The sequence below is a fragment of the Acipenser ruthenus genome, chromosome 14, assembly GCF_902713425.1.
Source record: "Acipenser ruthenus chromosome 14, fAciRut3.2 maternal haplotype, whole genome shotgun sequence".
Classification (NCBI taxonomy): Eukaryota; Metazoa; Chordata; class Actinopteri; order Acipenseriformes; family Acipenseridae; genus Acipenser; species Acipenser ruthenus.
Window position 1 is genome coordinate 26,968,876 of NC_081202.1, and position 14,119 is coordinate 26,982,994.

The following is a 14,119-nucleotide window of genomic DNA, read 5'->3' on the forward strand; positions in this document are numbered from 1 at the left end:
CTGGTTTACTGTAGGATTTCCAATGAGACGCTTTTCTTCATGAAAAGCCAGTGTTTCTTTTATTTTTTTTATTATTAAGGGCTTACTGTATGTTAGTTAAAAAAAAAAAGTTTTTATACATATAATGAAAGAAATATGCCTTAATTATTAAAGGCATGATTAAATAAATGTACATATTCACAACCTTATTCTGGAGTACTATTTACCATTCAACCTAATGAACAGAAGATCATTACTGTAATGAGATGCTATGGCCACCATCCCCAGGTTTTCATGTTTATCAGATCACACAGCCCACAATGTAGGCCTCAAGGACCTCTTCACTTTTATTTGTAAGTTACAAAGACAAATACAATTGGAGACATGGTTGTTAAAGAAAGTTTATTATTTTATTTCAAATTGGTGCAAGTGTTTTCTGTACATGGCCCAAAGGTGTATAATCTTTAGCGGGTACAAGGCACAGGCTCTGTGGCCCCTCTCAGGTCAATGCCACCAAACAGTTAACTCTTAGTTTGAGCAATTACTGTAAAAAAACTCAATAGTGGTAAATTCAGAAATACTGAAAGAAGCTTTGTAAAACTCAATGACAAAACATCTATCGCAATGACTTCAAGTCAAATTGTTTGTCATTGAATATTGCCAAGTTTCTTTAAGTATTTCTAAAATTAACTCTTAAATTTGCCTTTGAGTCACACAGAAGTGTCATTCCCAATTCAGCCTCAAATAATTGTTAATTACCCCCCCTGAAAAGAATGCTAACATCCGTCCTTACTCAACTCACCATTTTCTTCCTCTTATAAAAGAATGTGTACAGCAATGACATCATTATTAACGTGCATGCTGCCAAAATGGAGTGCATAAAGGTTTCTTATAAATAAATATGCTCAAGATCATAGTGTTTTTTTATATAAATAAATAAATAGAAAAGACAGAAATTTGAATTTAAATAAGTGGCATTCAAACAAAATAAATATCAAAAAATTAATATTTTGCTTTTAAATGCTTTATTATTGGAAACCTGCAGTTCCAGAAATACTCAAAGCAGGACTTGAACAGTCATAGCAAAAGCCGGGAAGGTGTGGCACTTCAGAGAGACTTTCTGGCTGATTAAGAGTTAAAAACTGAGAGGACAGGACCCTACTACCCCCCCCACCACCCACTTTTGCAGTATGTTCTTCAGTCAATGTTGGTATTTGTTCCCTGTGTAACATTAGTTAATTTCAGCAAAAAGCTTAAACTATCACAACTACTGTAATACCATACCTAAAACCCACAAAGATCCATGGATATCAATACCCACATTGTACTGAGACAATTTGGAGCCTAGTGGGTTTGGAATTGCACAGTGCTAAGAGAGCCAAGAGGACTGGAAGGTGCAGTAAGAAAATGGAGCTGGTTAATGGCCAGTTTGTCCCTGTGTTTCCCATACTAAATCCCAGTTCCTTGCTTAAAAACCATAACTAATGCATACCCTAATTACTCAATAGGCAGCATGTTTCTTTGGGTTTAAACTACTAACTACTTGCTTGTTAACTTTCCAGCAAATCTGGAAACAAATGTACCCTGTGTAGTAACTTTTTATGACACTTCGCATCAACACTGGCTTGTGATCAAACCCACTACAATACAATTGAAAGGCAGAACAATTGAGAACATTGATTTGATTTCACCACTGCTGATCACATGACCATGTTCTATTACAGACAAACATAAAACAAATTAAAAGAGAAACATGTTTGGTAAAGATTGAGGAGGACACACCCTTAGCAGATGATACAGGGCTGTGTTCAGTGAGATTATCTGCCACAACGCTCTTTCAGAATGAAGTGCATTAATCTGTCGTCCTGCAACACTTGGTATTTCCTACTCTTGGAGCAAATGTGGTATATATTACATACACAAGGGCAGGGGGACAGGTTAATGGTTACACTGTACGAGTTCAGACACGATCTATTGAGGACACCTGGGAGGTTTAAACTTCTGCGTTTTACAAAGTAACCAGGATGTGTAGACAGAAACGGAGACCAAGTAAACATCTGACAGTTCATACCCATAACAAGTTGCTCTTTAAATCTGAATAGAAAAACAAAACACTGGAATGATTTATTACAGGATTCTGTGTGTGGCTGTTAATTTGAATGTCTATTTAAATGTTTGTGCGTGGGATTTACCCAACCAGCCTTTTTTTTTTTTTGTACATAAAATGTGCTGAAAATGTGTTTATGTTGTTGTACCCAAAGACATCAACTGCATGTTTTTTCCTTTTTGTTTTTTTTTTCCCCAGATTTAACTGCTAGTTGGTGTTGTCTCCAAATATAGAAATCCATGGAGGAGAAATGAGACACAGCGGTATTTTGACAATCATTTTTCAGCTCAAACTATTTTGTTTTTAGTGCAAGCTCAGTGCTCACGACAGACAAGGGACAGTCATGAGGGCTTCAGTTAATAGCTCGGAAGTGCACCTCAATCCTATCATTGAAATCTTTCACCAGAAGAAAATCCTTTGAAATTAAATCATGTCTCTCAAGTGTGTGGGTGTGTGGTGGTAGTTCCTGAGATGTGGACCCAGGCTAGGTTTAGACAACCAAACTTATTTCACATAAACCGGTCTCCATAGGGGACCAGTGAGTTAAACTGCTGTTCCACCTAACTTCCTTTAACATGGGGCTGTCCTCAAATGAAGTTGTTTGCTGTATTATCATATATTTTCCCTCGGGATGATAGTGTTTGACTCATTTATGATAATATTAGAACGAAAGGATATAATTCACAAACCATAGCTAAGTTGTGTATTTACAAGTGTACTTTACACCTGAACACCTTTTGGCTTGTTGGACCACCACTCCACCCAAATTGTATAAGCTGTTGAACATTATACTGGGATGTGGTGAAGATGGGCATATTTTGTCAATATAGTTGCTTATGAGCATCAGTCTTTTATTCTAAAAAGGCCCTGTCTCAAAACAGCACTGAGGAGGCAAGCGTTGAGAATACTGCAAGCTCTCTGTGCTGTGATATCTTAAGTATAGCACTTTTTAATCAGGAACAGGATATTGTGTAGCATGATTTGGTGTTGGAACAGTCTGGACATGTTGCAGCTCTGCAGGACAATTGTCTTTGCAGGTTTTAATTGTTTTTCTACAGTCACCAAATGTTTCTATTCGTGATCACTGTGCTGCTTTTTAATTTTTTTAAATGTTTGTCCCAAATAAGACTGGGATCTCCTTAGACCCACAGATATTGTTTCATTGGGACAGAGCCTAATGACTGTGATACGTTGTGGCAGTAACATCAGTTAAACCAGACCCATTATGAGTAAAATAAATAACATTAATTACAGCATGTTCCAGAGAACGCATCATAAAAGAACTTTACTTAAAAAAAAAAAACAACAACTTTAAAACAGTGTACCAGAAGTTATTTTAAAAACAAAATTCCATTAATTCTGTCACTGAAAATAAAAATAAAAAAGCAATCTGTCCTTTCTCACATTTAAAGTCATTTAAATAATTCTGGAGTGTGCTGCTCGCAGCATCTCTTTTTAAAACCAACAAAAATAATAATTATTCATTTACAAAAACAAATGCGTAGTCATACAAGCAGGGGTTCAAATCGCTGTCCCTCAGCACCTTCCTTCAGTCATCAGAGAAATGTTCTAACTGTAGACAAGGGCATGTGCTTTATCTCTTGTGTACCAGCAATGAAAGATATATTTAGTGGAGGAACAGGAGGGTGCTAAAGGCTTTCTGGAGGGAGGGGGGAGCCTCTGCCACCTTCCACTTTCCATTTTGTTCTAAGGGGACTCCCCAAATCTGTACATATATGTGGGGCCATTGTTTTCACCATGTACTAAAGTCCACTTTCAGCATCCTTATTTAGGAATTATTATTGTACAGTATGTTCAGCATGGCTGTGGCCTTGTGCCACAGGAGCAGATGAAATGGAAATAGCCTAACAGTAGTAGGATTAAGGTGCTTCATTTACTTTACCTATTCTTACCAAGTGTTCCTTGGGGACCACAATATGTGTCCTGACTGAAGGAATGAGGGGATAAATATTTCTGTTAAATTATTTCATTTACAAAAAAAATCCTCACCAGAGTGCCTAAAGGTATGTTTAATAAGGAGGGTGGTTTGTTAATTACACGTGAGAACTAAATAAAAACAGAGTTATTACCATACAGCAGAAAATATCTTAACTGGAGAACTGAGTTAGGTGCTTTACTCAGCATGTCTGATTCTAACCATGGAATTTCTATTGCTACAGTTCTAGCTGAGATTTGCCCTTTGGTTTTTTCCAACACTGAGTTCTCTCTTTTCAGTTGGCTGATCCAAGAAATGATGCATCAACGGCAAACCCAGCCGTTTTACATTCAGCTGGGGTGGAGTTCTAATTTTAAATCCTGTATGGTTATTTTTTTTTATGGATTTAACTGCAAAATATGACTTCTTGGTTAGACATATTTATGGCCTCTTTAGGTGTTGCCTATTTCACAAAGGGATTCTGTTTTTTTTATTAAACATACCTGCTGCTACTGTGGATGTTTTAATGCCACAATGGACTCAACGTCCTTTGCTTCACAGAAAATGCGACTGACTAACCATCACTGGTTTCCTGGGGCAACCAGGACCAAAGTAATGATCCTCACCTCCAGATTACTAAAAAGTTACTTTAGCCATCTTCACTATCTCCAACGGATTTGGGTTATCGGGACAAACCATATCAAGAGCCTAAGAGCTCCTCAAGCAGAACAAAACAAGTCCCTTTAAGCCAAATACACTGCATTCAAACCCCTGCCCCCATGACAACGTGAGAATTTCAAACACAGCCAGTCCCTTGAGTCCTCAATCCAGTTTCAGGTAGCTTGGTGTGGTGTAGTTGAACATCAGGAAATCGAATTTGTAGAGTTCGAAGAGCTGCGTCTGGTGATGGGAGCTGATGTTCTGGAAGAATTCGGCAGCCATTTCATCGGTTGTACGGGTGGACTTGGCATAAGTTGGGAAACGAAGGTAGTCGATGACCCCGGCCAGCCGGAGAATGTAGTTGGAGTCCTGCTCCAGGGTTTCATACTTACCCACCAGGTCGTAGCGGATGTGACAGGGGTGGCAGAGGGAGTAGACAGTCTGCCAGTGCTCGTTGAAGGGCTCCTCCTTCTGCGTGGTGGGGTGGATGAGGTAGTCCACAAACTCCTCGAACTTGACGTCGCTGCCGCTGTGCAGGGCCTCCTGCGTGGCGTTCTTGCGATGCCGGCGCACGATCTTGGTGCCGAAGCGCTTGTGGAAAGAGGTGTTGTACTTGCGGGTGAACTTGTTGCGGTAGGCTGACACCAGCCTCTCGAAGGGCTCCCGCACAAAGAGAAACTTGAGATAGCTCTTCAGGCGGTGGTTGATCTCTGGGATGGTGTACTGGTTGAGTGTCTTGAGGTTGGAGGGGATGTGTGCCTCATTGGGCGCAATATCCATGGGGTCACTGTACTTGCCACGCCCAGTCAACACCATCATCACCCGCTTCCAGTTGGTACAGGCCACCTTGGGCACGTAACAATAGATCATCTCGTGCTCCTCGTCCACCACCAAGTGCTTGAGGTCGCTGGGAGTCAGAACACGCCGCTTGCGGCTGGAGGCGCTGTAGGCTCTGCAGGTATCCGATACCTGTTCTCTCCGCATCTGGTGAAGGATGGCAGTGCTTGAATACTCCAGCTGGGGAAAAGAAATTAAAATAACAGACATTAGAGTTTGTGGGTTTTTAGAAATAGAAATAACTTACAGGTAGTTCAAGATTGTGAGAGCACAATCAACAAGGATATAGTTGTGTATCGGTTACAAAAATAAATTTCGTCAGAAATGCTAAGACAATGGTGCAGGCATTTATAACAACACAATGGCACATGATATCAATCTGGTTTGATAAGTGTTTGATCCCTGTCTAGTCTGTAACCCCTTGCAATTCCTGACGTGGCGTTTTTTTTGTGCAATTACAGTTTTGTAACATAACACTGTCAAAACATGACTGGACATTTTTGATTCTCAATATGTTGCATTTTGTTGAACTAAATTTGTAAAACAAATTACCTTAACTAAACCCAGAAATGCATCATGTTCACAATGGCTGTCAACCTATACAAAACTGCTCGTCAATTATCATGAAATAAAGCATTAAAATTCACATGCAGTGAGCCTTAATCTGTAGATAGAAAATGAAACATGAACTGATAAAATAGCCCATGCCTTGGTTTATAATGGCAGTGGTTATGGTAATAGCAAGGGGCTGGGATTGTGAAATAGTCTGTAGGGAACACAATAGAATGATATATTAGCTGTTTTCTATTCTTGTCTCGGAGACTGTGAGGAATTCAATTTAATTTCCCTCTGTTTCGCTTTGATGAGTCAAAACTCCCTGGAAGTAACTACTTATAGCACAGTAAATATAGCCCAAATCACAGATACAGTTAGAAGTACATGAAAACACACACCCCTTACAAACAGAAGCATATATAGACTGCAATTACTCAAGAAGCACATTTTAAATCGTGAAAACTGATTGGATAACTAACATTATTTTACCTTTATTTTTCATTGTGTTTTTCTAGTGCTAATTCAACACCCAGCTAATGCTTCTCACTAGCGAGTCACTGCCTATTAACAAGGGCTTAACCTCTTTTTAATTAATGTTTATAAAATGTCTTCAGTTTCCTGAAGCTCCTTTTAAAGCACTCAGACTTTTAATTATTTTAGCTATTTGAATAGAAACTGTAACTATTTTAGGGTCTAGGCCTAAATATGTGTATCTTTGTTATTAAAACTGCCGTTTTATTAACAGTACTGGTGTACCCTCTCTACCTGAATCATATTCCAAACACACAACATTTCCCACCAGTATCAGATTTGAATAAAATCCCTTTTATCTTAAAAACAGGTATGCAATTTGTTCTGATGTGCAGTTTTTAGACAAACAGAAGCAAGCTACCAGAGTAGTAGTGAGTGCCATTCCCACAGTGCATCGGCAATACTGTTGGAGCCTCCAGTAGTATAATCCCCTTGAAATGGAGTTTGTGTAAATGTTGCAAATGACACGTAAGCTAAAATAGCTAAAAAATAAATAATAAAAGCAATACAAAAACGGGTGTAACTTATAAGGAGAAACGGCAGTTCATTCTAAGTGACATTTCCCTTCCACTGTGGATTTACACCAAATCCTCATTAGGTTCCCCCTCAAGCATGCTGCTGGATTCCCCCATACCCTCGGCTGCTAATAAGCTCCAGATGTGTCAGTGACTGGCACTGAAACAGAGCACCCTTCCAAGGGAATTAAGGAACACCACCACTGTTCATACAGCTGAGCACAGTGTTAAGTTGAGAGAACTGACATTAAAAAGGAGTGCGAGATGACAGTGGCAGATCCGAATCTTAAAGCATGAGCTTTTTCAAATTGACGACCTGTGATTTACTGCAGGTGTGATGGGGACAAAACAGCAGAAATGCCTGTCTACTCGAGTTTCTTATTCAAACCCCCAAAAAGATAATGGCCTAAATATTAGTTTTCATACTTCTTATTGGCAGAACATTGTTACTTCTGTTGGCTGCATGACTGAATAGATCTAAACAATAAGAGAATGGGATGCAATTAATACTATAAAAACATTAACTAAAACTGGATAGCTACAAACTGTCAGTTTTTTTTCATGAGTAACTGTTTACTGGTCCAAGTATTAGGAATTCATTTAGTAGCTAACTGGCCAATAACAGTATCTCTCGTGATTTTTAATATGTGTCATACTGATCAGAGCTCTTAACATTTACACTGCTGTGGAATACGGTTCTCAGAAATAATTAGTGGAGCAGCTTGGAATTCTGCTTCTCAATTCTGCTTTTGTGACAAGCAGTATTCTGCAATTTAATCCCTGCTTGTCACAAAATTTTATAGTCTAGATTACAAATTCAACTTTACCACTGATGAAGGCATTAGCGGACCCGGTTCATTAGAGTCCTATAAAATATAGAGGGTCTGTTTAATTGATGGCTTTGTCAGACCTCACATCTGTATTCCAAAGACTGTCAGGCCCAAGGATATAACCTCAGCTGTCTGCCCTCGATTAATGGCAGCACCATCCTGAGACACAAGGAAGTGGGGGGCATGCACAAGGTCACGCAGTGAGTGAAGCACTGTCTGAACGTGGATTGGATCCCAAGATCTCATGGCTCCTTTTCCTCAACTAAATGAAATGAGATCCAGGGCGGTTGAAATCTAGCTGAAGAATGAAACCCCATTTCCTCTTTGGAAATGTATGTATCATGATGTTGCTGTCCTTGACCTAAATTCATTGCCAAGCTATTAAAAAGAAACAATTAAATTAAAAAAAACAACAACGATATTCTATCTCCTACCACATGCATTTAGCAGTTTTATTGTCCTCATCTCGATCCGGGAGCTTCGCCATCTGCTCCTAATTACAGTACCAGCCACCAAATACCAGACAACACAGGCTATAATGGGTGATAGTTTACAGAGGTTTTAGAACTAACAACCCTTTAATTTGTTCCTGTAAAAAAAACAACAAGGTGTCATTTAACCTGCCCTACTGGCAGCATATGAATTCAAAATGAAAATCATTCCATGCCTCACATCTATCAAGAAAAGCAAGAAACCCTAAACAAAGCCTCATAATCAAAGCGTCTCACCCAAATAAATAAAACGACTGTTGATGAAAAAAAAAAGCTATCTTTTTGATCAAGTGGTAGGGAGGAATTAAGCAACTGAAATGGCAAGCTGTCATTGTCTTAAATGCTTGGCAATCAATTTAGCTGAGGCACAGCAACAACAACTTTGCATTAAAGTTATAATTCACAAAACCAGACCGACTAACGGACAACTACAGGCCAGATAAAAACATCCAGGTGACTAGCCATCACTGCGATACAAACATCCAGGTGACTAGCCATCACTGTGATACAAACATCCAGGTGACTAGCCATCACTGTTATACAAACATCCAGGTGACTAGCCATCACTGTGATACAAACATCCAGGTGACTAGCCATCACTGTGCATCTTGTCCTTCTAATGTTGGGCTTTCAGTTAGAAAGTTAATTGCCAAGGAGACTGAAGCTAGCTCCTGCTGGAGAGCTCATGAGCACCAATCTGGCATTTTTGGCGCTGGCAGGAACCTGAAAGTGGTTAACAGTGAATAGGAGATATTCTGTTATAGCAGTGCCACCACATTGGCTCCCCGTGGCCACCTTCAGCAGAAAACAGATGGCCTCCCCCACTAAGGGAACTAAAAGAAGCAGGCTGTTTTGGAACAATGACAGAACAGATTGTATGAAGCCCATTGCTTCCAAAGCTCCATTCCACTGCTGTTGTGTGAAGATATGCCCCCTCCAGCTACTTACCTGTGTGCATTACTTTATTCAAGAGCTCACACACTCCTCAGTCTACCTCTATCTCACACACTGCAGCATGCTTCAGTGCCTTACATACTCATTATTAATATCTCCAACAGTAACCATATGGTTTAAAGGCAAGGACGCATACAGTACTAGCTTTAAGTCTGAAATTACTAGAACACTAACATTATGGTCCTACTGTGAAACTAAATACAAAATCCAGCTGAATATTCTGTAGGTTTAATATCCCAGCACATTATAAAACTTTCCACACGTCAGTTTCTCATCCTGGTTTGCACGTAATTGAAGCTCTTTCAGACACATAATTGGAGGAGTAGTTGTTTCAGTAGGTGTTCCATACCTTTAAGCACTCGATCAGAACATCTGACCAAAAACAAACTAACTGTAGTCAAGCAGAAAATCGTTTCAACCAGACCAAACATCTCAAGACCAAAAGTCATTTTTACTCAGATGCTGAATTTCAAGAGCCTTACATAGTTAGCGCCTCCAAAACACTTGTACTGCAGATCACTGTATTAGTAATACTGTGTAAATTCCATACCAACACTTGAGAGTTACAGTATGAAGAAAATTCAGGTTGTAGGCTACACAACTTTTTCCCTTGTACATTCAGTTGCATTTTTGTCTATTTCTTCATAATTTTTTTCCCCAATGTTTATCAACATATGCAAGTGTATATAAACATGACATTTCTCCCTCCAAGCATGACATTAATCAAGCACAATATGTACACTGTACGCATGTTTATGTATGTGTGTGTGTGTGTATGTATGTATGTATGCTGAAACTAGCTACATTATGCCGTTGAACCCAGTACAGCCAGAGACACACATGGGCACACATACAAAACAAGATATCTAAAAAGAAATCCTACATGAAAGGGTGGAGTGGTTATATGTGGGAGGACTTTGTTTACAGCTGTAGCCTCAAAAGCCACTCAGAATGGAGTCCTGCCTCCCTCATATCCTAGTGGGCTACAAGCAGGCCCTGTGGTTTCTCTCAGAAAATGGGCTGCAAAGTGTTGAAATAGCCACATGTGGCAGATTCATTCTTTGGACAGACTTGTGGTTTGTTGAAGAGCAACAATAAATAGGTTCATGCAAGTGTATCTGTACAGTATGTTCCTTTAATATACTGTACTGTATATGTTTATTAACACATATAATTTGGTGAATGTAAGCTTTGTACTGTACATTAGTGTGAACCAAAGTTTAGCTCACTGTAACAGTCTTGTGGAAAATTGATTTCTTTACAGTAAAAATATACAAATACCTATTGACTAAGGATATCTCTGAGATTAGACTTGAACCAAGAACTCAAACTGTTGGATATTTTGTAGATATTTCTGGATGCTCTGGAGTTGGACAAACGTGATCTATCTAATTGAAACACAGGATGGTTGATTATCAGATTATCTTTTTACTGTAAACACCTTTAAAGCAAGCCCAGTTATATTTTTGGTGTTTGTCAAAATCACTTCAAGCTGAACACAACCTCTGCTGTGTTATTTGGCTGCCCTAATTTCAGGGAGGCCACAGGTGTTCTGTACAGAGAGGAAGTGTCTGCTACTCAACTGCAACCTGAAACATCACAAATGCAGAAGCCATGTCCTGTTCAATTTCATATGAATCTATTATACCATACAGGATTCCTGTTGAAGTATTTTTTCATTTTCCAGAAGATCTTGTAAGTGGCTTTTAAAAAAGTACAAATAAAACAAGCAACATCTGAGATGAAGATAATTGAGTTTTTGGCATTGCATGCAGTGTTAGCATTAAATAATTGCACAGGGTTTTCAGAGAGCAGCAAATATACTAGACTTTTATACTGCTACAGTTCATTTAAAACCAAATCAGCTAAGACCTATTTAAAAGGAGTACCTAAGAAAACCCTGAGTTTTGGTAAAGGTGCTGTGCTACCACAGGCAATAGCAAGATTTGCATTGGTTTTCCACTGTAGAATTGGGAATGCCTAATTGCTGAGGTGTGATACAGGCCATAACACTTCCTTTAGTTAGAGATACACAGAAATAGAACCCTTGAACAAAGCTTGCTCTGTGACCCTGCTCTATTTCAAGACAGGGCCTGGACAATATAGATTCTGTAACTCAATGGTAAGTGTGAGTGTTGGTGTACTTAGGGTAACCGGATATCGGTTTGTTATGAAAGAAGTGTTTTTCTTTCTGAGATAGCTGTGGGTTTCTTCTGTGGCAAGCGGCACAGACAGTAAACACACAAAGTCTGGTTGGTACTATTCAGGAAACCTCTTTTAAAGAAGGTCATGCAGTTTAATTTTGCTGAACATAAGGATACGAAATGGTTCAAGAGAGACTAGTTAGTACTGCTTGTATACATTAAGAGATCTTCAGCTAGTTTTCAGGTCCAATCCTGCAGTAAAAACAAAACACATTTATTCAGAATGTTTTATTTTTCAGAACAGTTTTATTGAAATTTAGCCAAGATACCAAGATCTGACCCTCTTTGAAACTGAACATTTATAGAGGACACAGGACTGTTTACTGTCTCACCCTCGACACACCATCTCCAAGAGAAGCAAGAGCAGTCATATTGTATGTGATGGCCTTGGTATGGATCCTTTACCCAAAACCAGAATCACAACCCTGCAATTGTGAAAATAGTTGCTTGGCTTGCAGAGTTTCTTGGAACTGAACACATTTACCACATAAGAATAAAAATATCACACAAAAGGACAACCACTTCTATGAATACTCTTTGTGAAGATGCTGCAGTAAACAGACAGCTATTACAATGAGCTCTTTTGGAACAGGGAGATGTAATTTATATAATTAAGCAAGTATAGGGTGCACCGCATGTTGGTTTTTAATAAAAACATTAGTTAATTTCTGGATCTTCTCTGAGTCAGACTTTAATCGAATCAGTGATTCAACATCAATTTTCTGTTGCTACAGACCCTTTTTGTTTATCCAAACTGCACTGTGTCAGGATTGGGAAGTGAATATCAGCGATATTCCACTTGTCATATAACAGGATGCCATTTCCATGGATACCATTTGCATGGCAGATTAATTAGTCATGTGAGCCAGTTAACACAAACACCCCCTTCCCCTCTTCAAAGATGGTTCATGCGACAATGGGGAAAGAATGAAATATAAAAGTATAAAAATAGTTCATTCATTAGACAGTTGTGTCACTGCCCTAATGTAACATGGGAAACATAGCTGTAATACTGCTGCTCAATCAAAGATGCCTTTCTTAAAAACCTGGAAACGATAAACGCAAGCCAGCTGTCAGTGGCACACTGAAGGACAGAGTGTGGGATTGTAAGTGTAGGGTGAATCTGTACATGCAGCAGTGGCTGATTGATATTCCCAAGCATGACTCTCAGCAGAAATATATTCCCCTGGGGGTCTAGAACTCGTTTATTTGAAAATCAGTCATCAGAAAACCTTTAGTTGAAAATACATGTACTGCCATTGGGGTGATATGGAGTATTACCCACGTCATTGTTACTGAATGATGTCCAACCAGCCATTTTACTACAAATGCCAAGAATTCAAATTGAACCTGACCTTCTTACTGAATAAATCTCAAAAAGGAACCACTGTTAAATATACAAGCCATACAGTCTATGACTGCTCTATTGTCTGTGATGCATAGATATGCCAAAAACATTTAAGAAAGCTTTTTATTTCCATTAATTAACATTTACTGCAATTAAGTGGAAATTGCTTTAGTCACTGCATTTTAGTAATCAATGTTAATTAAATGACAATTGCATTGTAGCTATCAACAGATAATACATAGTATAATACATAGTATAATACAATTCTCAAAGGACAGATCATCCTATGTTATGTAAAAAATGAAAAGGAAAAAAAAAAAAAATTAGGTACAAATCACACACACACACACCCACCCACTGAAATCGTGTAGTCTACCACCGCTGCCGCCATATTATGTTATGAATTCTATGTACAGGGTGGCAGTGGAGGCAGTAGTAAATCTGTGGGGAACCCCGTCGGTTAACTGCCTACCCGGGGCAAGGCTGAGAATGGAAATGAACCAGAGAAGAGGGTTGTAGTTTAGGGGCTTAATTGTTTAATGACAAGCAAATGGTCTAATGAATAGCAAGAGTCTTAGCATATTAAAACTACACAGTGTTCAAAAACCGTCACAGGGTATAAAAGGGTTAGAAACTAACAATATTAAGGTACTTTACTAGTCCCTAAAAATAGGCTTACATTTTATTTTCCTAAAAAATAAACACTGTTATAAATGTAGATTTTTTTTTTTTTTTTTTTTTTAACAAAGGCACCTTAGTAAACGCTCCTACAGATCAATCAATCACCTGTTTGCACCTCGACTACTGTACTGTGTGCTGAGAAACTGACACTGACAGCACCAGATGGGATGACAGGGGAAATAAATTCTCTCAGCCGCGTTATCTTGCCGATTGCGAAGCTCTGCCTGAAAATGACACCGATGACATAAATAAAATGTTTATTTTATTGTTCATTACATGTGTTGCTATTTACAAAAATGCTAGCTGGTTGGTGGATTTTGGGTTACAGCCTGTGAGTGATTAAATAACTATGAATTACTACCTACAATAATTAATGTACTCACATACACACGCGGTCTTCACTAAAGTCCCAATCTAAAGACAGTACGTTTCACTGTAGTCCTCGGGATGAAATTGTTAGCTTGGTGGCTACTGGTAGAATCTGCCAGAAC

General features: G+C 38.8%; 1 protein-coding gene across 2 annotated transcripts in view; it reads right to left on the bottom strand.

Annotated features, from left to right (window-relative positions):
• Positions 1–367: 367 nt before the first annotated feature.
• The window catches only part of chst11 (carbohydrate (chondroitin 4) sulfotransferase 11), a 55,912-nt gene continuing 42,160 nt past the window's right edge, over positions 368–14,119 (bottom strand). For both annotated transcript variants that reach the window (XM_034033449.3, XM_034033448.3), the window contains exon 3: positions 368–5,699. In XM_034033449.3, coding sequence (XP_033889340.1) covers positions 4,845–5,699 — 855 coding nt within the window. In that variant the 3' untranslated portion in view covers positions 368–4,844. The remainder of the gene's footprint in view (positions 5,700–14,119) is intronic.